The sequence below is a fragment of the Dendropsophus ebraccatus genome, chromosome 9 (assembly GCF_027789765.1).
Source record: "Dendropsophus ebraccatus isolate aDenEbr1 chromosome 9, aDenEbr1.pat, whole genome shotgun sequence".
Lineage (NCBI taxonomy): Eukaryota > Metazoa > Chordata > Amphibia > Anura > Hylidae > Dendropsophus > Dendropsophus ebraccatus.
The window spans coordinates 73167571-73193000 of NC_091462.1; the positions used below are offsets into that span (position 1 = coordinate 73167571).

The 25430-nt window shown below is 43.3% G+C and overlaps 2 protein-coding genes across 2 annotated transcripts in view; both read left to right on the plus strand.

Moving 5' to 3' along the window:
- FOXK1 (forkhead box K1) overlaps positions 1-21364 on the plus strand; it is a 28640-nt gene extending 7276 nt beyond the window's left edge. Inside the window, exons 2-10 of the mRNA XM_069983632.1 lie at positions 3059-3247; positions 3719-3872; positions 10331-10477; positions 11391-11584; positions 11874-12019; positions 13128-13409; positions 15586-15804; positions 16483-16708; positions 18083-21364. Of these exons, the coding sequence (XP_069839733.1) occupies positions 3059-3247; positions 3719-3872; positions 10331-10477; positions 11391-11584; positions 11874-12019; positions 13128-13409; positions 15586-15804; positions 16483-16673 (1522 nt within the window). The 3' untranslated portion in view covers positions 16674-16708; positions 18083-21364. The remainder of the gene's footprint in view (positions 1-3058; positions 3248-3718; positions 3873-10330; positions 10478-11390; positions 11585-11873; positions 12020-13127; positions 13410-15585; positions 15805-16482; positions 16709-18082) is intronic.
- A 706-nt stretch (positions 21365-22070) lies between these two features.
- The window catches only part of CARD11 (caspase recruitment domain family member 11), a 103861-nt gene continuing 100501 nt past the window's right edge, over positions 22071-25430 (plus strand). Inside the window, exon 1 of the mRNA XM_069983634.1 lies at positions 22071-22144. The gene's annotated coding sequence lies outside the window, so the exon portion shown is untranslated. The remainder of the gene's footprint in view (positions 22145-25430) is intronic.

The window sequence follows — 25430 nt, forward strand, 5'->3', positions numbered from 1 at the left end:
GTCAGACAGTGTCTGCACTCCTGAATCATTGCAGTCCCACAGAAACTACCCGCTCAGCCAGTCGGGATGATTGACAGGGAGATGCGTCAGTAACGGGCCTCTCTGCCTGTCAATTATCTCCTCCGAGTGCGCTGACAGACAGAAAGCGGTGACTAGTCACGGGCAGAAAGCCGCCCATATGACTAGCTCCCTCCTCTGCCTGCCACACGCCTGGGTAGTAAAATGTATTTTTCTCCTGTATAAAGCTTCTGCTGCATCAGCGGCCAGTACGTGCCCCGGGCAGCTCAGGAGCTTCATACAGTGCTCCAGAGAACCATATCAGCCCAGTTGGGCTGATTGGTTCCCTTTAAATACTTCTATAATGTATTCAATGGGTAAGAAATAATCTGGAATGTTACGCAACAATTTACTAGAGAGAGGGGGACTAAAAGGAAGAATGTTTGTAAACTTTATTGCAGTATCCAGAATTTAATTGCACAATCTGACAGTCTAGGTGTGTGTTACATTTGTAGATTGCCAAAGGCTTCACACAAAAAAGCCTAGAACATGGTTTTGTATCTAACAAGACAAAGGCTAGATCAGGATGTACACCATTGGCTACAAGGCATAAGACTATCCACAGGAACAGCCTGCTTCTTACCTCAACATGTTTACAGTGTAAATATCTCCATTGTGCTGTGTGCAGTGTCATAGGCAGAGCTACAGCACAGCCATTGTCCTCCTGACAACAGAAATATTCAGTGATCGCTTAGGAGGAGAAGGTGTCCATGCAGCTCCTATATCTGTCTGCTGAAAACTAGTTTGACTGATAGCAATTCCCCCCACACTCCCTCATATACAAATACCCTTGGCGGAGAGCTGACGCTCCCACCTTCCCTTTACACATTGGATTTTAGTGGCCTACAGGGTCGGAACAAGCTATTTTGGTGCACTGGGCTGTTAAGTCAAATGCCCCATAATAGTCCTACAGCTATTAAATACTAATAATCTGTATACAAGGGATAAATATTTTCATCTTGCTTATTGACATCATACTATTAATGTTCAATCTGATATACTGAGCCTAATATATTTTAAAGGGGAAAAGTTATCAAACATGGTGTAAAGTAGAATTGTCCCTAGCAACCAATCAGATTCCACCTTTCATTTTCCAAAGAATCTGTGAGGAATGAAAGGTGGAATCTGATTGGTTGCTAGGGGCAAATAAGACAATTCTACTTTACGCCATGTTTGATAAATCTCCCACATAATGTATAACAGGAATAAAGGCTACCACCACACTATGACCACTATACTATTTTACTAAAGAGATACAATACTATACAATGACCAAATCTACCCCCATACATAAGAGCTTGTACATAGGCTCAGCAACCAGGGACTCACATGGGTCTTTTCTTCTTGAAGAAATTCTGAGATTTGTAATGCCAATACTACAAATCTTCAGCCATCTACAGTATAGTACCAGTGGATAGGGTCCTCACACATCAGAAAACAACTGCATGGTTGTTGAGGCAGTGTTCATTCTGCTCATTTCATCTCCTTGGTGTATAGTGGTGAAATCCACTTTGAATTGACAGGTGTATGTTACAGTTGTCTCTCCTGTCCTCCCTATACCCAGGGGTCAGCAGCAGCCAGACAGCTCTGACAGTGGCTTATTTCTTCAAGAACAATGGCGTCAAGCAGTCATTTTCCATCACACCCACCCCCTATCTCTGACATCGTCTGTCTCTGAAGTTTTGGGAGAACCCTGTACACTTTATACTGACAACCAAACCTGCCATGATCGGTGGGTTTGCATGACATGGTGTCTTGAATCTCAGAAGTTATTTGGGGCCTTCACATCAATGACAGGCAAAGAGACCCGTTAGTGGCCTCTGCCTGTCAATCATCCCTGTATTGTGTGCTGACAGAGAGCCGTGACTAGTCACAGGCAGCTCTCCGCCCAGATGACTAGTTGCTGGCCTTGCACGCCCCCACTGTAAAGCTCGCTCTCTGTCAGCGCGCAATGCAGGGATGATTGACAGACAGAGGCCACTAATGGTCCTCTCTGCCTGTCATCGATGTAAAGGCCCCCCAATGACTTTCTGGCAGGGAATCAAATCGACACAGTCATGCTGATTTGTTCCCTTTAACACACGTGGCAGAGACTACTTGTGCCATTGTACAGAGTCTGTGCCTAAGGCAACACCGTATATGTACTATATTACCTGTACACATGTACTACCGCTCCCATTCTGTGACATCAGGAAAGACTTCACGGCCTCCTTTAGGAAAGTCTTATTTTGATCTTTTAGGAATGGGATTTGATAAATTATAGTAATAAGGGAAATATTATAAGTGCAAACTGGATGGACCAGGTGGTCCTTTTCCTCTGAATATCTTCCAGCTTTCTGTGTTCCCCTTTTGGGCACTTAATACATGGCTCCTGCTTGAAGCTGTAATATGCTTGTGGAACTCTGTGGTCACCAGTAATAAAATGTTACTCGATAATGTCGCTGTACTGGATCATGAAGTAAAATATGTTTTACTGAGAAGAGATACTACTTTATAGAAGTACTGGAGAGAAATGTGTTGAGTAGTTTCTCCTTGTTATGGTATGTGCACACCGCAGAATACGCACAAAGACTTGAAATCCCCCCCCCCCCCCGTCCCATAGACTCAATGATGTTTGCTGGCAAATTCCGCCATGAATTGTTTGGGCGGACAGCAGAATTCGTCAGCGAATATCATTGTGCACGCACCCTTACAGACAAGTATGGAGGAGGCTAAACAGGGCTACAGTGTGAGGACAATAACAAACTATTCCACATATTAGCCCCCCAAGCAGACCTGTAGATGCCTGTAAATAAAAGCATTATGGCTTTAAGAAGGCAAGGGGGGAAAACACTGCTTCATTGTGACTTGGACATCCGTGCATCAATGACCCTTGGTCATTAAGGGATTAAAGATGTCAGAAGTTCTAAAATAGATCTTCCTGAGAGCTAATAATAGTGTGTCACCATTTGGTTGCATCGTACAGTCCCAGTTTTAGACTTTGTTTTTTGTTTATTTACAGGTGCACATTCCGGTTCCCCAGCACTGTCATAAAGATAAAGTTTAACATTCTTTATCAGGAAAAGGAGGTGAAGCCTCCCATGCCGCCATCGCCGATATATCGTCACATTTCACCTTTGAAGATCCATATACCAGAACCAGATATGAGAAGCTTTGCCAGTCCCTTACCCTCACCGACTGGAACCATAAGGTAATGCTCCTGTTACATATATTCAATCTTTAACTTTAGCAAAAAGTACCAGGGTAATAAGAAGCAGCCAAAGTGTGTCCACAGATGGATATCACAATGTTGCAATAGAAGACTTTGAAAAATAAGTCAGTGTGATGTTGACTGTCTCCCACTTGTTACTGCTGTACCACGTATGTAAGTATGAAGATACTGTGGGAGGGTAATATGACTATGAGATAAAACTACACAGGGATTTGTTAATTTCTGTTGGCATGAAAAAATATCTGTGTAAGTGCTGTAAAAACAAAGTTGGGTAGTTGCTTATTTTTTTATTTTATTTGCATTGGAGCGCTTGTTACTTTGATGCTTTAGCATCTTTGGCAATAAGGTACATATAAATGCATATACAGACATAGCCATTTTCCTGATGAGATGAAGTCTTAAATGTTCTTCTGGTCAAATATATTCAATAAATGTACTTTCCAATTCCAGTGTTCCCAATTCCTGTCCTGCTAGCCCTCGAGGGGCTGGATCTTCTGGTTTACATTTCATACATAACATTGCATCGGAACTGAAGCTCGTAGCAGAATGTGCAAAAGCTGCAACAGACCAACAAACAGAAACCTCTGGAGGAGACAGTCCCAGGGTATGTATCAGTCATCATTCAGGGTACAAACCCACACACCGTATACGCAGCAAATACGCAACAAATACGCAGCAAATACGCAGCAGTTTGATGGTGAAGATTTAATGCTGAGTTCAGTTATTTAGATCTAATCTGCTGCGTTTTTGTTGCGTATTTGTTGCGTTTTTGCTGCGTATTCGCTGCGTATCGCAGCAGTAAATACGCTGTGTATACGGTGTGTGGGTTTATACCCTCAAGGTGTATTCTGGACACTAAAAACGGTGATATATTGGTGGGACTGCAAAGAATATAATAAACCCATACTCTTCCACCATGCCCCCTTGGGGGTGGGTCCTGTGACATTTTTAGGTCCCCCTGATGAATGCTCTGGCCGCTACCTTTGAGACTGACTTAACTTGGCAGTGCAAGCTCATTGAGCAATTTACTGACTGAAGTAGGAGCACATTATTTGCTCCTGTCATCTCTACTACCGGGCTTGGGGGGGCTGCACTTCTAGGGGATCCGTGCCACGTTACTCCTCCGGATCGTGTAAATGTTCCAGTGGCATTCCTAATGATGAAGAGGTTTCAGTATCTTGATCTAATCGAAAAAATGTAGGCAATACCTTAAATGAATCATGCGCTGCAAAGTCTGTCCCACTTAGGGATGTCACAATACCAAAATGTAATATAGCTGACATGTTATCTATATTCTTTAGGTCGGTACTATTACAATGGTACAATATATTTTTATTTTAATTTACACAGTGTAAGCATTTTAATTTACAACTTACACTGTACAAAAGTTACGTTTTTTTTTTTTTTTATACATGTGCTTAAAATTGCTGTTTTCTGATTCCCATAACTTTTTTAAAATCTTTCAGCCTGTAGGGCTGTCTGAGAGTCTTTTTTTTTAGAGTGCAGAGATTTGCGGCTTTGATTGCTACCGTGCTTTCATATATGGTTTTTTTGGGTGCAAACACTGTATACTGAGATGGTAGTATGGCTGACACACAGTATAGTATGTTGGGGATAGTAGTTGTATGGCTAACTCACAGTATAGTAGGTTGGGGGTAGCAGTAGTATGGCTGACACACAGTATAGTAGGGTGGGGGTAGTAGTAGTATGGCAGATGCACAGTATAGTAGGTTGGGGGTAGTAGTTGTATGGCTGAAACACAGTATAGTATGTTGTGGGTAGTAGTTGTATGGCTGACACACAGTATAGTATGTTGGGGTAGTAGTTGTATGGCTGACACACAGTATAGTATGTTGGGGTAGTAGTAGTATGGCTGACACAGTATAGTATGTTGGGGGCAGTAGTTGTATGGCTGACTCATAGTAAAGTATGTTGGGGTGGCGGTGGTAGTAGTAGTATGACTGCCACACAGTATAGTATGTTGGGGTAGTAGTTGTATGGCAGACACACAGTATAGTATGTTGGGGGAGGTGGTAGTAGTAGTATAGCTGACTCACAGTATAGTATGTTACTGGTAGTAGTATGGCAGATGCACAGTATAGTATGTTGGGGGTAGTAGTTGTATGGCTGACACACAGTATAGTATGTTGGGGTAGTAGTTGTATGGCTGACACACAGTATAGTATGTTGGGGGTAGTAGTTGTATGGCTGACACACAGTATAGTATTTTGGGGGTAGTAGTAGTATAGCTGACTCACGGTATAGTATGTTACTGGTAGTAGTAGTATGGCAGATGCACAGTATAGTAGGTTGGGGGTAGTAGTAGTATGGCAGATGCACAGTATAGTATGTTGTGGGTAGTAGTATGGCTGACACATAAAACAAGTATAGTATATTGGGAGTAGTAGTAGTATGGCTGACACATAACATTAGTATAGTATATTGGGGATAGTAGTTGTATGGTTGAGACACATAGCTATACAACTACTACCCCCAACATGCTATACTAGTGCTATGTGTTAGCCATACAACTACTATCCTCAACATACTATACTAGTGCTGACCCAGCACTAGTATAGTACATTGGGGATAGTAATAGTTGTAGTGGAGCAGAACCTTCACCTTCTGCTCCATGCTGCCCGATCCCGGCGTCACTCCCCGTTCTGCTGTGACTCCCAGCCCCCGCACACAGGCCGCAGCCTCCTCACTACGGGACAATCTCTAAAGCAATCTGCTGTTGCGTACGGAGCGGCTCGGATGCTGCTGAGTGCTGACACTTCACAGCGGCATCTACACAGTTACACCGGCTATTTAACTGTGTAGATGCCGCTTTGTCAGCAGCATCTGAGCCGCTCCGTATGCAGCAGCCGATTGCTTTGGAGATTGTCCCGTAGTGAGAAGGCTGAGGCCTGTGTGCGGGGGCCGGGAGTCACAGCGGAACGGGGAGGGGGGAGTGATGCCGGGACCGGGCAGCATGGAGCAGGAGGTGAAGGTTCTGCTCGACTACAACTATTACTATCCCCAATGTACTATACTAATGTTATGGGTCAGCCATACTACTACTACTCCCAATATACTATACTTGTTTTATGTGTCAGCCATACTACTACCCACAACATACTATACTGTGCATCTGCCATACTACTACTACCCCCAACATACAATACTGTGCATCTGCCATACTACTACCAGTATGTTGGGGGTAGTAGTAGTATGGCAGATGCACAGTATAGTAGGTTGGGGGTAGTAGTAGTATGGCAGATGCACAGTATAGTATGTTGTGGGTAGTAGTATGGCTGACACATAACATTAGTATAGTATATTGGGGATAGTAGTTGTATGGTTGACACATAGCTATACAACTACTACCCCCAACATGCTATACTAGTGCTATGTGTTAGCCATACAACTACTATCCCCAACATACTATACTAGTGCTGACCCAGCACTAGTATAGTACATTGGGGATAGTAATAGTTGTAGTGGAGCAGAACCTTCACCTCCTGCTCCATGCTGCCCGGTCCCGGCGTCACTCCCCCCTCCCTGTTCCGCTGTGACTCCCGGCCCCTGCACACAGGCCGCAGCCTTCTCACTACGGGACAATCTCCAAAGCAATCGGCTGCTGCGTACGGAGCGGCTCGGATGCTGCTGACACAGCGGCATCTACACAGTTAAATAGCCGGTGTAACTGTGTAGATGCCGCTGTGAAGTGTCAGCACTCAGCAGCTTCCGAGCCGCTCCGTATGCAGCAGCCGATGGCTTAGGCGTTTTTCCCGTAGTGAGGAGGCTGCGGCCTGTGTGCGGGGGCTGGGAGTCACAATTGAGCACAGCCCAGTATGAATACCGCTCCGTAGTGACAGCGGCATGCCGTACCCGGTTGGCCTCCGCAGGTTGCAGAACAGGGTTCGGCCAGTGGGTAGTGTGGGGCTAACCCCTGGCCGTGTCACGCTGGCTCACTGGCCTGCTTGACTGGGCAGCATGGAGATGGAGCAGAAGCTGGTGAGCCGCGCGGGGGAGAGAGATGACACCGGGACCAGGCAGCGTGGAGAAGGAGTTGGTGAGCCATGCTGGGGGTGGGGAGCACACAGAGAACACAGCTGGCGCTCAGATAGCCGCCGGCCGTGTTCTCTGCACTATACTCTATGTTAAGCTGCGCTATTGCACATCTTAACATAAAGTATCGATACCAGGAAATCCTGGTACCAAACCGTTTTTTCGCCCCGAATAACGATGTTAGTATCGATATTTCGGTGCATCGTGCATCACTAGTCCCACTTAGTGTGTTAAAAGCTACACTAGTTCCTGAGCTAGAATACATTTTAGATATAGTATAGCCTAGCTCTTTATTGTAATGGCTCCTGCAGATGCTTAGGCTGCGCCCCATAAATTTTTTTGCACGGTCTTCTTCCATCTCTATCTCCCAATCAGTATGGCTCTGAACACTCAGACCCGGACTAATCAATACTTTCGATATGTCTCTATGACATGTCTAAGGTTTTGCAAATGACAGTTACACTTTATGGTGCGTTCACACCTACAGGATCTGCAGCTGATTTTCTGCAGCAGATTTCATTTAAATAACTGAACACAGCATCAAATCTGCTGCAGATCCTGTAGGTGTGAACACACCCTTAATGGTGATTTATTCAGAATTGGAAATGTTTGATAAAGTGGCACTTTAGTCATTTGGCCACATTTCAGATTTTTTTTTACTTTAACTCGCTTCTGTATTACTGTAGTCTTGCCCAATGTTATGGAAGTGCTCACATGTGCTGATGGACAGTCCTGAAGTATACAGAAATCTGAGAAGGCTGCAACACAAGAAGCAGGGGTCGGAGTAATATTTAGAGCTGCAGCATTGCATACAGCCAGCACCACAATTCTATACTCGGACTTTGTTCTGGAAATTGTTGGCTTCATTTTGTAAACATTTCAGATAGGCTTCTATCTTTTTTGTTTTATTTACTAAATAAATCACCATAGCAGAGAGAATGTACTGCTAAACACGTGCTATCCAGACCAATGTTATCAGTGATTGATAAAAAGGGTTTACACATTTCTTGGTTGGATGTTATTTCTTATAAATACGGTTGTGTTAAGTGATCAGTCATGTAATGGAAGGGCAGAGAAAGCAATAGTGAGAGCTGTTATAAGCAGGACTCTGCCATGGCTCACAGAAGTGGACTATGCTATAAGTCCTCCTCATACAATACTTAAACCTTTTGTATCTTATTTCTATAGCTTTGCTCGATCATAGGAGCAGAACAACTATAAAGGGAACTGTCTGGTTAAAGGAGTTCGCCGGTGTTCTGCATTTTTTAAATATATTGCTGCTGGGACATATAAAACAATAAACATGTTAGGCATCCATGTCCACGCTCTCTCTGCGTCCTCCTGGCTTGTTTCTGGGATTCCCTGCTTATTGCAGCTGATCCCTGGCTGCTGCTCTGTCTCATCACAGTCAGTGATTATCTGAGTGGCCTCTCACTGCAGGGACTGCAGTGAGTGGGGGATCGCAGAAAAGATCCAGGGGGATACCTTTGTTGTTGGTGAGGTGCAAATGAATAAGCCTGATGAATTAACATTTTTCGTGGTACTATAAGTCAGTCCTCAAGGCCCACCAAAAGGTCATGATTTGAGGATTACATGAAGGCTTATCATCTTAGGGCATATAAACCGGGTATTTCCTGAGACATCCACTTTAACAGGGACCACTGGTTCTGCTATGTTGAAGAGCTTTTTCAGTTTTAAGAGTTTTTCCAAGCAAAATGGACTGGCACCCGTACCAATCAGCTGCCTGGCGCCTGCACTACATGGTGAACAAAGTTTGTTTCCGTTTCTTGTGTAGTGGTGGTAACTGCTGCTCCAATCCTGTTCAAGTGAATAGGTGCTGAGCTGCAGTTTCAGGTCACCACAGATACACAGTGAATGGACACAAACTTCATTCACTGTCTAGTGAATCTTATTGATGTGTAAGGGCCCGTTCATATCTTGCAGTTTTCATTCTCACCACTAAGCTGAGACTTTAAAATTATTTAATTGCTCTTAGTGTCTTTATGTTATGTGTGGAAAGCGGAGGCGTGCAACATACTTCATTGAGGCAGTGAGGTTTTACTTAATGTGAATGGGCCTTAAAGGGGTTGTCCGGCGATAAAAAATTATTCACAGAATAACACACATTACAAAGTTATACAACTTTGTAATGTATGTTATGTCTGTGAATGGCCCCCTTCCCCGTGTCCCACCACCCCCACCCGTGTACCCGGAAGTGTGGTGTGCTATACATTACCTGTCACGTGCCGACCACGGTCTCCGATCCTCAGCAGTGACGTCTTCTTCGGGAGGCCAGCGGATCTTCCCGAGTGCCGGCCGCCCTCTGCAGCGTCATCCGAAGCATAACTATGCTCAGCCAATCGCGGCTGAGCAGCTGATGACATGGCCGCGTCATTAGCCGCTCAGCTGCGATTGGCTGAGCTCAGTTATGCTCAGCCAATCGCGGCTGAGCTTCGGATGACGCTGCATAGGGCGGCCGGCACTCGGGAAGATCCGCTGGCCTCCCGAAGAAGACGTCACTGCTGACGATCGGAGACCGTGGACGACACGAGATGCGGTGAGTATAATGCACCACACTTCCGGGTCTAGCGTGGGTGGGGGGAAACACGGGGAAGGGGGCCATTCACAGACATAACATACATTACAAAGTTGTATAACTTTGTAATGTGTGTTATTCTGTGAATAATTTTTTATCGCCGGACAACCCCTTTAAATTAGAACATGTTTCTTTACATTTATAGGCAATAAAGCCTCTTATGCTCTGCAGAAGGAAATACAATTTTAACCAGTCTAGGCCACACTCCTGGACTCCAGACTGATACATTGCAGCATGGGATGAGGTTGTGAAACTGTTTCTCTACAAAGTAACATTTGTAACCAGGAATTGTGATGCTCTAGCACAGCAGTGCCTGTTGGCTATTATCAGGATTACTTTATTCCTAAAGTTGTGTGTATGATATATGCAATAGACCTCAGTAATGTTCTGTCATCTGTAATTATTTTCTTCAGGATGAATCCAAACCCCCATATTCATATGCACAGCTCATTGTTCAAGCTATCTCCTGTGCAAAGGATCGACAACTCACATTGAGTGGAATCTATGCCCATATTACTAAGCATTACCCTTACTACAGGTCTGCTGATAAAGGCTGGCAGGTACGTCTGTTTCTGGAAGAGCAAATATAACAAAAATGCCATAATAACTAGTTAAGAGTCCATGTGGCACATTTGTGTGAAAAAATCTGTTGCGATACATAGCATTGTGATGGATGGACCCTAGACCCCCTACGGTAACCAAACAGAAGTCCATTATAAACTGCTGCTTTATGAATATATCACTTGGGAATGTGTGGGACACATGTCCATCATCCTTTATTATATGCCCAGACATTACATAATTGCCAGAAATACTGTCAATAGTCAAACATGTTATGTTCCCACTTCAGGAACATAGTACGGGAAGGGGTCCGTCTTGTTTTATGGATGGCTGCTAATAATGATCAAAATTGAAATTTGCATTCAGGATGGTTTTTCAACTTTTAATTAACTTGCAAAGTAAAAAAAACAAATCATACAAAATCTCCTTTATTGATTGTACATTTTCTGAAAATAGCCATCTGGTGCATTGACAAAATACACACAGGCTGTCTTCATGCAATTTTGCAGCAAAGTTTAATTTTCCTTTAAAATTCATGATTTTTTTTTTTTTTTTGGTGGCTGTAGGCATGAACCAATTAGTTATTTGCTCTACACTTCCTAGAAATCAAACATCAATAATATTTCAATGTGCACAGATCATATATACTACTTAGACCTGTGTCTACATGCACTTATATTCATGAACTCCCCTGAACTGGAAATCCCCAAATTCTGGTTACAAACTGAATATTTTAAGAAGACTAGAAAACTTATAAATTCATTTCACACCATGGAAAGTAAATGCACACATCAATTTTATCTGTAAATCATTCACCCTAGACATAATAGGCTATCAAGGCTAACATTTAAATGACTTGTCTGTTTAATTATTTTTATAATATTTGTTATGACTTTTTTTTTTTTAATCTAGAACTCTATACGTCACAATCTCTCACTGAACCGTTATTTTATAAAAGTACCACGTTCTCAGGAGGAGCCTGGAAAAGGCTCATTTTGGAGAATTGATCCTACTTCTGAAGCTAAGCTAGTTGAGCAGGCATTTAGAAAACGCAGACAGCGAGGAGTCTCATCTTTTCGTACACCTTTTGGCCCACTTTCTTCCAGGTATTTGCTGATTTTTTTTTTTTTCCTCTCCATGTTTGTTTTTCTTTTCATATAATAATTTTGCTTTTCTAAGCTTAAAACTTTTGACGTGTTATAGAGAGACATGCATGGTTCCTCTGTGTGATTGAAACGGCCCCATAGACCTACATTATGATGCCGTCTCAGTCATGTGAGGGGAGCCTGGAATAAGCGCGGTGATCATTTGGGTCTGACCATTCTCTTAACATATTTGTTTTTTTTTTTCCTGACAGTGCTCATTATAGAATAATACTTATTTTCTTTGTTCTAGGAGTGCACCGGCTTCCCCAACATACCCAGATTCCTGTGGCTTACAGACTCCTGAGAGCATGTCTCGAGAAGGATCCCCTGTTCCACATGACTTTGGTTTTAAGATGGCATCTGTTCCTGAATATAGATACTCCCAAAGTGCACCTGGTTAGTAATAATCAGACATTATAAAGTCCGCTTTACTTTAAGAAATTTTGTGAAAGAGGTTGTCCAGGATGCAGGAAAGGTTTTTACTTTTTCTGTTTTTCCTCTGCATGTCTTGGGAGTGTATTTTCTGAGACCAGAGGGAGAAGATGCCAGTTGTGATCATCACAGGACGAAGCTTGATGCTATGACTAGTATATGCACAATGTTGCCAATATTGCAGCTACGTCCTGCAACTATTGGACACTGCATGTGGTCATGGTTTTGACTGCATTTGATGATCACAACTGGCAGCCATACAGAGGGTAGAGGGCAATACCTTTTTTTTTTATCCCCAGGCAACCCCCTTAAGAGGAACTTGTTGGGCCTATTATGCTGCCCTGGCTGTTTTCAGTGGTCTGTTGTTTATGACGAAGTATACAGTAAAGTGCTAACGTATGCACTGTGTGCCGGGCAATGCAGGAGAAGAATCACTGATGGCAAGAGCAGAGACAGATTCTCTTTTGCTAACGTATAGAAAACTTTTGACATGTCATGCAGGCATGTAAAAGCACCAAAATGTCTCCTATGCATGCGGGCAGGCATTCATCTTAACCAAAGGACAGAAAACATAGCATAAAGGAATTCAAACAGCATCCATTAGTGTAAATCTTTTGTGAAGTTTATCCAGAGAGCCAAATACATGTGAACAATGTTTTAACCCCCCCCCCCCCCCCCCCCCCCCGCAGGGTCTTTATCAAGCCTGAGAAATCTCATGTTTTAATTGTTCAGTCTCTACAATTATGTACCAGGAGCATTCTCTAAATATAGCTATAGGTGATTGGCCACATTATAAGTCTATGGAGCCTTGGGAGTCATTTGTGCCGCCAAGCACTTTACATGACTGATATGTCAAGATTTTATATAAATACCAGTGAAGCTCCAAACCTTATAAAGTCCTCCAAGCCTTCTAATTAGCTATCATGGATTACTTTGTAGAGCAGCTTTATTTATTTATCTATGTTTTTATTTATTTAGTTAGTTAATTTACTTCCTTTATGAACTGTTATTTATTTCACTAATGTATTAGTTCACTTTTCACATACCAGCATTGATTTTTGTTTTGTGACAGGTTCTCCAGTGAGTGCTCAGCCAGTTATTATGGCAAAACCTTTACCCCAAACTAATTTTGTTGCAAAACCTTTGGCATATATGCCCGCTTCCATCGTGACCTCACAGCCAACAAGTCATGCAATCCATGTGGTGCAGCAAGCTCCTACTGTCACCATGGTGCAGGTACTCACCACACCTACCAATTCAGCAAATGGATACATAATTGCCAACCAGAGGCCACCACCTTGTACCAGAGAAGAAATACGTGGAACAGTTATGGACAGTGTCTCATCTGCCAGAGGTTAGAATACCCCTCTCGTTTGTCAAGATGCTGTGTGTGGGTTACACACATTTTCTATATACCATTAGCAGGGGCGGATTAAGAGGGTACCATAGGCCCCGGGCAGTTCAGAAATTGTGGGCCCCCTGCTAGCCACGCCCCAATTAACGAAAAATGGCAGAGCAATGTCCTCTGCAGTGAATTATATATCTATCCATCCATCCATCATCTATCTATCTCCTATCTATCTATCCATATAGAAGTAGATCCATCTCTACTGTATAAGTGATTATAGTGCCGTTATAGCCAGTGACTTACAGAAGGCGGCTTCTCTCCATGAGTGACGTTCTGCTAAATCAAAGTTGTTCTCTGTTCCTTTTCCTCTCCATCTGGCTCCGGCCATCATGAAGACTTCCCCTGCCATGACTCGTCCCCACAGGATCTGTCAGACAGACATTTTAGATTCCTCACTCCAGCATCATCCTCATCTCTATACAATGTCCCCACCTGCTTCATAGTAACCGTGCTCCCTCTGTGCCCCATATAATAGGCTTTCTCTTATAGTATATGCCCACCTGTGTAGCAGACTAGTAGTTATACACAGGCTCTCAGGGCATGCTGGGACTAATAGTTATACACAGGCTCTCAGGGCATGCTGGGACTAGTAGTTATACACAGGCTGTCAGGGCATGCTGGGACTAGTAGTTATACACAGGCTCTCAGGGCATGCGGGGAGTTCCCCCTACCCCCCCTATGGAACGCGCAGCACGTCTGCTGGAGCGTACTTTAAAGGGGCAGTGCGGCCGCAAATGGATCCGGCCGTGGCCCCTCAGTGCACAGAGGGGATGCGGCGGCCGGCAGTGTTATTATAATGGGGGCAATCTAGCTGGGCCCCCTGGAGCCTAGGGCCCCGGGCGGTTGCCCAGATTGCCCTCATTATAATCTGCCCCTGACATTAGCCTTTAGGATGTACAATACAATAGTGCAGCAGAAACAGAGAGGTCTGAAATGTCCTACCAGACCTTGCCATTCTCAGTTCAGAAAAATATCTGCTTTGTCTTTGACCCAAGTGATCTGCCCTGAGGACACAGGGAAAAGGTTACTGGCAGTCACATTGCAATTATTTAATTTATCCCCTTCCTGCAAAATGACATACGTGGTATGTCCAATTAAGCAGTATTTCTGCGACTGAATGTACTATGTATAGTACCGCTAAAAATGTCAGTATATCAGTCTTCTTCACCTGCACCTCACCTCGCCAAAGGCGTCCTCCTTGCTCTTTTCTGTGATCCTCCGCAGCCACCTCTGACACTTTCGAACTTGTCTCTACAGTGAGAGGCCACTCAGCTGATCGCTGGCTGAGACGAGACAGCGCAGCGACCAGTGATCAGCTGTAGTGAGGGGGGGATCCCAGAAATAAGGTATGAGGATACCAGGGAAGTGCAAACAAGTAAGCGTCTTTATTATTTTCTATTGTACCCTTTAAAGCAAGGGCTGCACGATCATCGAGCCCTCTTATAGGCTCTGTAAGCGAATGCTGATCTAGCAGATTAGTGCTCGCTTACCCTGATCATTGGGCCTTGTAATACAGCCCTAACTAAACACCTAGGTGCAGTTCACCTCAAAACCTATTAATGAGCTTCTGCATGGTGCACAGCTATTTCTTATTCAGTCATTTTCTGTGGGCAGGTCCAGGACTGAGTGGTTGGTCAGTAGTACACACACAGGCACCTCCTTCCTTAGTTGTCTAGCCTGTCACAGTACAGCTTTTACTGCTTTCCCATGGCCATTTCTGGTAAACGTGCATTGAACAGGTTTACTTTATGCTTTGTTAATGACTTATGCAGTACTTGATGACTTATGACATGTGAAGGGAGAAGAGATCACTGATGCCCTGGTTTTGCACTGATCAAAAATGCTGGTAACAGTAGCAGCAGTGGAGAGGTTATGCGTCCCTGTGGACATACAGAAGTAGGTACATTAGTGCATGTACAGCAAGAACAGCTGCTTGAAGAGTGGTCAGAGATGACAGGGAAGCCTTGATTTACTTATAGTAGATCATGTGTTGACAACTGACATCCTCTTTGCACTGCCGAGCAATTTATTGCATTTAGTTTCTTTGATTAAATTATTTAATAGTATTTTATTCTGCTCTATTGTCTTATATATGATAAAAATGTTCCTTATTATTCTGCAGGCATCAAAGAGGAGGTGAACACTATCACATTTGCTACAATTCCTACTCTTCCAACTGCTAGCAGAGTCATTCAGACTGTTGCTAGTGCATTGCCCCAGACTGTTCAGGGGCAGAAAGTTACCCTTCTACAGCCAGCTGCTCCAGTCAGTATAGCTCAACACTCTCCAGTGGTGACAAAAGAGGTTGTGACAACTGCCAGCCTTCCTGGAAATATGTATGGTACGTACACCACATGCATCACAGCTTGGCTTTCCAAGTATCCGAATACTATAGACTGTAAAATATCAGATTAAAATTTCTGCATTGATATAACCATTTACACTACATCTCTTCATTGTATACCATTTGACTTTATTAGTTAGGATGCTGGTTAAAGGGAAACTCCAGGCACATATAAAAAATACAGTGCGAGCAGAGGTTTAATGTATACTTAACAGTCCTCATGCCCCCGCAAAGCTGAGTAACAGACTCCTGGACCCCCGCCAGATATCATTTTCACCTTGCTTCTTGCAACGTCACGGCCCGGGGAAAGTACACGTCTGGCTGATTGCCTGCTCAGCCACTCAATAACTGCAGCGATGTCCCGCTCTAGTCACTGACTGGCTGAGCGGGGAATCCATCAACTGTGTTGTGACGTTTCAGAGGAGAGAACAGGAGGTAGCCCGGTCCAGGAGCTGGGATGTGGCACTACAGGGGCATGGATACCGCTAAGTATACATTCTTTATTATGTCTCCCACCCCCTATCTGCATTGTATTTTTTGTTTCTGCCTGGAGTACCCCTTTAAGTAGATTGGGACATTCATATCTGGACACTGTCTTGGGGTGTTTGTTTTCTTTTGTTACATTTGTAAGCACGGTGTACTAAGTAATAACCCTGTTAATCTTGCTTTCTGAAGCTCTTACCAACCCACTGCAGCTTCTTGCTGCTCAGGCAAGCACCTCTTTACCTGTGTCACTGTCCAGTGCTGTGGATCGAGAGGCCCAAAAAGAACCAGAGACAAAAAGAGCACGTCTGGATGAAGGCTGCATACAACAAACTGAAGTGATCCCATCCATGTCAGCACAAGTAGAAGGGACAGGAGAATGAGACAAGATAGAATCTTTGTAAAGATGAATGTTCAGGTAATTCTAATTAGTACTTCAATACACTAGAATTCAGCAATAAATCTGGAAATTCTTATTTTGCAAAATAGATGTCACACAGTAAGATGCTGTCATAAAAAATATAAAAGCTTTTCATGTGTCATAGTGACGTGTCCAAAATTTAGGCTAGTTGGGATAAGTGACCTCCATTATTTGCTAGAATGAATGAGGAGACAAGCTCAGATAGGTGTGTCTTTCTATACACTGGACTTTCTATAGAACCCATCTCTGCGGGAGTGCATAGTGGTGCCTTTCTCCCTTCTGTTCTAGCAATCGACAGGGGTCTCTGCACCCTGACTCGTAAATGATCAAAATTTATGACTTGTATGACTTGAAGCCACAGCATGTGAAAACTTTTTTTTAATGACCTTTTTGAGTGTGTCATCCCATAAAGCAAACCGCAGCCCATGTGCTCCATTAGGACATGTAGACATCACGGTGAGGGTTCCCTGTTGTGTGCCATAATGAGGAGCTAGGTGTTCTGGCAGAACCAGAATTGTCATGTATTACTTGGTTCTACATTTTCTTTGCAGCACCCTTGCTGAAGGAAATTATATAGCTAGATTGTCATTGAGGTTTAGGGCCCTATTCCACCGGAAGATTATCGTTCAGATTATCGTTAAAGCGTTCGAATCTAAACGATAATCGTTCGGTTGAAATGCAGTTACTGATTAACGACCGAACGGAAAATCGTTGATCGCTTTATAAGACCTGGACCTATTTTTATCATTGCTCGCTCGCAAAACGTTCGCAAATCGTTTGCATTGAATAAGACATCGTTCGGTCATTCGCAATAGATGCGAACGCAGTAGCGAATAAATAGGGAAGAAAAACGGTTGCAATTACGATCGTAAGTAAGGATTATCGTTCCATGGAAATGAGTGAACTTTTTCAGGTCTTTCGCAATAGCGGTCGTTTGAAATCGTTAACGATTATGCAAACGATAATCGTCCGGTGGAATAGGGCCCTTAGAGAAGGCTGGCCTCTATTTAAAAGGAAGTTGACTTGGTGAGACAACTCTTTGTAAGTGCAGTATTATAAGTAGAGGGCCGCTATGTGTCTAATGACGTGAAAAAATATGCAGTAGATTTTTAAAGGGCCTTTACAGGCAGGAAGGTATCTTTATATAATGCCCAGAAAATTCCTTTAAGCCAGAAGGAAATACAGCAGCCAGTCATAGTGTTCTGCATGTAAATAGGACCTTAAAACTATTCTATCTATAAATGTCATACAAAAGGCTATGTTCTAGATCTGTCACCCTTTACCTTTATAACTCCCATAAGGCTATTGATATAGTTTATAATGTAACGGCTCACAACAGAACTGAATTTTATCTTTTGTGATATCTTGCAGGTCTTGGTGCACTGGAGGTGAATTCTCAGTAATCAAGTGCCTTTCCCCAGAAGGATATGTAGACAATGCATCACCATCCACAACCTAAAGATGATCTGTAGCAGAGTGCTGCATGATTTCCAATAAGCTATGTACAAAATGGTGCAGCTTTTGTAAGAGTCCTCTTAACACAGTAATAGATTAGTGTGCAGGATCCAGAGTTCATCAGGACGCTGCTTGTGGGATCATGTGATTGTGAGTGTAGTGTATAGGGTAAAGTTAGTCCTGGGATAACAGTGGTGTACAAGGGTATGCATGGCCCTGGAGTGTGGTGTACAAGATTGCAGGCAATTTTGTGCAGAATTACATGGTCTAACCTGACTGTTGTATGCAAAATTCTTAAACCAGATTGTAAGATGTTAAAAAGTGAATTTGGTCATTTCTGTTAAGGTCACTTAATTTCATTTGTGTAACACTGCCTGCCCTTCCACTTCTGAGCATCATAACTGAGTTTTCCCTTCCATCGTTTCTAAGGCACTATTTTTTTTTAACCTCCTTATACCTATAGTTTAAGATACAATTATGTGTTGCAGATTGTTCTTCCTTCGGCTGCCCACTTTTCATTTGCGGGAAGCTAAAACTAGTCTTTGTAGGATGGCTACGGGAAGTATTTTTGCTATGACAGCTGTATTTTAATGCAGCCCCGGGACTAATGTTTTCTTAGGTTCTCTATCACTATAGCACTTTTATGGACATAGTATGTGCCAATGAATTCTTAATTACTAATACATTTATATGATAATCCAGATTTAAGGACCCATTTCCTGATGGTAAACAGATTCAGCCCTTTTTACCCATTTGTCCTTATGTAACCGTGACTCTTTATCTTATATCATGCTAGATATATTTATATACTGAATAGCCAATGCATTGCCATCATTTATCTAGTTGCATATTTGATTTCATTTGGCCTACAGAATGGCTTATGGCAGAAATTATACTGTGCTATGTTGAAATCCTTCTGCAGTAATATTGATCCTTGTGCACACAGGATAGCTACTCTTGCTTGCTGCAAATGAAATGGACATGCTCTGAACAGCCTGTTCTACCTCTTCCCAGAGATGCTCTGTAGGGTTAGGATCTGGGGACTGGAGGCCAGGATAGCAACACATCACTGTCATGTTGTTGGAATCAATCTATGATGATATGACCCTTGTGGTATGGTGCTACTTTAGGGTAAACAGAAGCTACAAAGGATTGAACCCAGTCAGCTACAATTCATAAATATGCCCTGGGTGTGCCAAGAAAACCTTCCCCACACCATTACCCCTCCTCCATCTGCTTAAACTTTTGACAGCTGACAAGAATGGTCCATTGATTTATTTCTCCCATCTGCAGAAATCTGGATTCATCCGACCAGTCAATGTTCTTCCACCTCTCAATGATTCACATTTTGCACTTTTTTGCCCACTGGATTCTTGCCTTTCTTTTTCCCTTAGTGGCACTGGGAACTAGTCCGCTGTTTTAGCCCATCAAAACAATAATGGTCCAGTGTCTTTAATATAATGGCTGCTCAGTGTATTTTTCCACATTCTGTGTGATCAAACACCTTACAAATACCTATCCATAATGGCTAAATATCCTGCACTTTGAAGCACACTGAAGTGAAGTATTTTACCTATAGTCTTTTTAATTGGCATTGCGCATGGAATCTGCGGTTTAACCACCTTTTAATAAAACCTTGTCATTAAATGCAGGATAACAGAGCACACTCCAAGTTGTCGTCCGCCCATCATCTTTCATGCGCATTAAAGGTGCTCTTACGTGTTGTGGTATCATCCACAGCTGCCATCTGTGGTCCTTAATGGCAGGCGGTGGCTCCTGGCCTTCTTTTGAACAGGGCCAAGACCAGATACCGCCTGCAGTTAAAGGGGTACTCCAGTGGGCGGGGGGGAGGCACTTTTTTGCTGGGACCGAGGAGGAGGTGGCTAAGGGAAAAGACGTCCACTCACCTCCCCAGTTCCAGCGGTGGGTCCCGCATCGCGGCGCTCCGGTCCCCGGTTCCCGACTGCTTCCTGGTGTCTGATGCGGGCCCGAGACGATACGTCTCAGGTCCACTCAGCCACTCAATGACAGAGGCAGGATCTGAGCGGACTTTAAACGGATCCCGCCTCCTTCACTGACTGGCTGAGCGGCCCTGAGACACGTCTCGGGCCCGCGTCAGACACCAGAAGGCGGCCGGGCACCGGAGCGCCGCTGGAATCGGGGTGGTGAGTGTTGAGCTGGAGTTATCCAGCTTTCTTTCAGAGACAAAACCACTGTCGTCTTCAGTTCAGGTGTTCATTGCAGTTAAGCTCCATTCACTTCAATGGCACTGAGTTGTAAAACCCCACCCAAACTGGAGACAAAAGTGGTGCTGTCTCTGGAAGAAAGTGGTCATGTTTTCATAGAGCTGCATAACCCCTTTATCTTTGAATTTCAATCTTTAGTCACTAGCTGGGGGCATCTGGACCCACCAATGTTTAACAGTGTTATCCAGCGCTACAAAAACATGCCCACTTTTCCCCCTCTCTTGTCTCCAGTTCAGGTGTGGTTTGCAATTAAGCTCTATTAACTTCAATGGAACGGAGTTTGAAACTCCACCCAATATGGAAAAAAGAGAGGGGGAAAAGTGGGCATGTTTTTGTAGCGCTGGATAACCTCTTTAAAGTCCAAGTGTTGCCTGCAATACAGGATCACGCACAGCAGCCGCAGCTGAAATCACCACATATAAGAGTACCCTTGGCTAGTTTATTGTCCTACTGTAGATGCCTGGAAAATGTTCACTAATCGGAGTTGTCTTTGTCAGCACATGGCCTAAGTAAACATTGATTCTAGTTCTCCTAGGGGCAGAACTTGGTCAGGTTGCCAGAGGACATGTGATCACTCAGTGCCTTATGTAGGCACACAATCATGATTCTTGATTACCTTTTAATATAAGAAAGTAAAATATATTTAATTTAATTCTTGACTAGAGTCTTTTAATGGGAAATAAGCATACTGTTGATTATATTTCCTTTAAAGTAGATTAAAATGAGTGTTTTTACATTGCTGGGTGTTTCATCATTGTAGATATAGCTGCCAGCAATGAAAGGACCTTCATTTTAGGGATCCTGCCACTGACATGCATTACTGATGCTTTTTTAAATCTGAATCTAAAATACACATGGCTTTTTCAGAAATCTCTTATGGTTTAGTTATTTCTGGGACACACCTTTTTGAACTGTTTGGGGTTAATAAAAGGCTGGGATTACTGGACAATCCCACAGTGGTGGACAAATCCCATTTTTGAATCTCTCTAAAATTTATATATGTACATGCTTCTCAGATGAACACCATATTAGTTTTTTACCACATTGGTTACAAAATGTATTTTTGTATGAACCTAAATGACTATTTTTATTTTGTGACATTTTTTTCTATTACTTCCCTGGGCAGTCCTGATATATACTGGACCTTTCTTATAGCTGCTAGCACGAGAAGAGCTTTGACTTTTTCATGGATCAGTGTGAACAGGCTCGATTGAGGCCACTTGGCTACAATAAAAATAATATAATTTTTAAGATTAAAGTCGTAGAAATTAGGATACTTGTTAGCCGAGTAATTCTCTGATTTGCAGTGAGAGGTAAAATGCTGCTGGACATCTTTGGTGCTTATTAAAGGGCTTGGCCACTTTATAGTAAAATTGCTCAGTGTACAGTATTAGTAAGTGTGCTCACTGTATATACTGACAGCAGCTCCCTGTGTACCTCATAGAGCTAATATCAGACTCCCCTTCACCAGGCTGGGCTGCCCTGCTCTGTGGTGTTTTGGTCCATAAGATTGCTGACATGGAGGAGCATGTGACCAGGCCCGCCCCCCCCAGTGTCCACCACACAGCTTGTATATGTCTATGGAGAACACAGGGGACAGGGCCTGGTCACATGCTCCTCCATGTCAGCCATTTTGTGGACTGAAACAAAACAGCAGGGCAGCCCAGCCTGGTGAAAGGGAGTCTGATTTTAGCTCTATGAGGTACACAGGGAGCCCCTGTCAGTATATACAGTGAGTACACCTACTAATACTTTTTACTGACCTATTTTACTATAAAGTGGCCAACCCCTTTAACTCTGTTCTGGGGGAAATAGTGACTGCACAGGAAAGCAGTGCAGATCACTTAGGTACTTGATAAGCCAACAAAAGTAATTTCTATAGAAATTTAGAGGAAAGCTGTGGGCAGAGCTGATTTTACTGTGTTTTACCTAGTGTACGGCTGGAGGGGGTAGTACATAGGCATTCTCTCTTTGGGGGTGTTTGTTAAAATGAAAACAACTTTAAAGGTTAGTTTACAGATATGCAATTGTGTTTTATAATTCTTATTAAAATACACACTGTATGATTAAGAAATTGAACAAATCAGGATTAAAGACTGGTTTCAGTACGTTTTCAAATGAGAAGACGCAGCTTTGTCAGTTCAGTAGTGGACTGCTCTGGCTGTTCCGGCGCTCATTGCATCAGTATGAATTAGGATTCAAAAAATCCTTTTACAGATAAGGCTTAGTTCACATTGCATTTTTAGCATATGTTTAACGGCTCTGTTTGTTTTTTTTTAAAGGACAAAAAAAAATTGTCAGCAATGTTTTTGCGCCCGTCAAAAAAAAAAAACGGATCCGTTTTGATCCTTTTTTTTTTTTTTTTTTTTTATAATGGAAGTCAATGGAAAAACGGATCAAAAGGGATGCACACAAATGCATCCGTTTTTGCAATCCGTTTTTCATCCGTTTTTTTTTTTTTTTTTTTTTTTTTAAACGGATGAAAAAAACGGATTGCACAAACGCAGTGTGAACCCAGCCTAAGTGTTCAGTCTGTGATATACTTGCCAGCGGATCTGTGATAAGGGCCTTTGTAATGGATTGATGGATGCTTTGCAAAGTAAGTTAAAAAGGAAGATTACATCTTCCTATAGGTTTTGAATAGCTAAACACACCTACCAAATCTAAAACATAACTTCTTAAAGGGAACCTGTCACCCCCCGTGCCGGGGTGACAGGCTCCCGACCCCCCGTTAGAGCCCCCTATACTTACCTAATCCCGCCGGGTCCTGCTTCTGGAGGTGGTTGGGTCACGGAGATCTCAGCCGAAGCAGCCCAGCGCGCGCGCTGGACTCTCCTGTCATTCTCTATGGGTGTTGGACTCATCTCTCAGCGCGCGCGCCGGGCTGCAGCGGCTGAGATCTCCGTCACCCGACCACCTCCAGAAGCGGGACCCGGCGGGATTAGGTGAGTATAGGGGGCTCTAACGGGGGGTCGGGAGCCTGACAGGTTCCCTTTAAGTAGTACATACTCTCTACAAAGATGATGGTGACTAAAGGGAAGATTTCTTTAATGTTCTCTAAATCCTACCCTATGAGGTCTTATGGCACAGGATATCAGTTTTGCCCAAAGTGTCTTTTAAGCGTATTATTAGTAAGTTGCCAAAAAATTTTGCAGCCCAATTTAATACAGAAGTCACCTTCGAAAACCCCGATTTGATGGAGCAACCAAAATGGTATTTGGAGAACTGAGCAGCTGCAACCATGTAATTACTGTGATCTAAACATAGAACATATAAACAAATGCAATTTATTTTTTTTAAGCTTTTAGCACCTGCATTTAACTAATTTAAAAATAATGGTCATCTGAGTGTTCAAAATGTGATGATAACCCTTTCTCCAGGGAACATACACATAAAAAAAAATATTCTGACACCACATAACTTCTAAATTTTATTTGGGGTGCTGTAAAAATAAGCATATACTGTATACCCCGATTCCCTGCAGCTGCAGTTCTAACAGCTCCTGATACCACCTCCTTCCTGGTTTTGATGACTATTGTACATGCAGGAAATCCCCATTCGGCCAATCACTACAGCTATGACTCGCTTTAGACAGTGATTGGGCAGTTCCTAGAGAGACCTAAGAAGCAGCTGGAAGTGGGAGCTGTCAAAAAGTGACCTGTAGTGGATCTGGGCCAGGTGAGTATGGTTTCTATTTTTATTTTATTTTTTTACAGCACCCTTAATCAAATGTAAAAAATGTGCTATATTACCAAGGGCAATGGCTTACATTCTGTCATTGTTATAGTGTGGGAATTACTTCATCTTCCTACTTTATAGGATACTTCTATTCATAAACCTGTACTTTTGGCTTTTAAAATGACAACCCTTACCATTTCCAGCGAGTAAAATGAAATTTGTTTTTTATCTTGTTTGTTACAGTTTCATTGTATCAAAGTTGCTCTGGTAATAATTTTTTTTTTTTTGCGTTTTTGTTAGCCATGTTTTCTGCACTGACTGGTAATTTTTTTAGTAAATGAAGTTGCCATCAAACCAGCTGAATCACTGGGGCTATTCTTCCATATTACAGAATCACCTCTTAGTTTACATTGTCGGCAGCAGTTAGGAAGCCAATATAATTTCTCAATAAAAAGTATTATCCTTCTACACACTTTGGAATAGGTTTGCAATTCATCTAAATTTTGCCAGCTACACTTCTCTTGACAATAGTTGTGTGTCAATGCACAGTCTAAGGCTTGGGCTCTATGGTGACAGTATGAAAGATTGCAATGCAACACTTCCCAAAATATTTGTGCTGCCTGCAGTAGTGGTAAGCATGAGGAGGTTATTTCATAAAACCCAACATTCTGAGATTGCACGTGTCACCCTGGTGTAATATTACTAGTGCAGTGTCAGTGTGTGGACACACCCCATTGACCATGTCCAGGAGGAATAACTGGGACAGCACAATACAGGAGTCCAAGAGAAAGGTGCTTTAGGATTGTTCTCTGTTAGGGTCCTATTCCACCAGCCGAGCAGGGCCCGATCAACTATGTAAACGAGCGCCGATCTGCTAGTTCGCCGTTCGTTTACTGGGCCTATTCCACGGCCCGATGATCGTTGAGCGAGGGCTGCAGGGACATCGTTACCCATGTCCTTGTAGCCCTTGCAGCATACATTACCTGTCAGGGCTTCTCCTCCACTCTGTCTTCCTCTCTGGGTCCCGCGCGCTCTAGCTTCAGAATGGCCTGTCAGCTGACAGGCCACTCAGCCAATCACAGGCTGTAGCGGTCCCGGCCTGTGATTGGCTGAGTGCTCCGTCAGCTGACAGGCCACTCTGAAGCTAGAGAGCGCGGGACCCGGGGAGGAAGACAGAGCGGAGGAGAAACCCTGCAGGTAATGTATTGTGCTTCTCAAATCGTCTGTCGCCCGCCGTGCACCGCTATTCCACCGTAGCGAGGCGCAGTGGGGAAACAATGATTTTAGGTCTGGCCCTAAATGAACGATCAGCCGATGACACGATCATCGGCTGATCATTC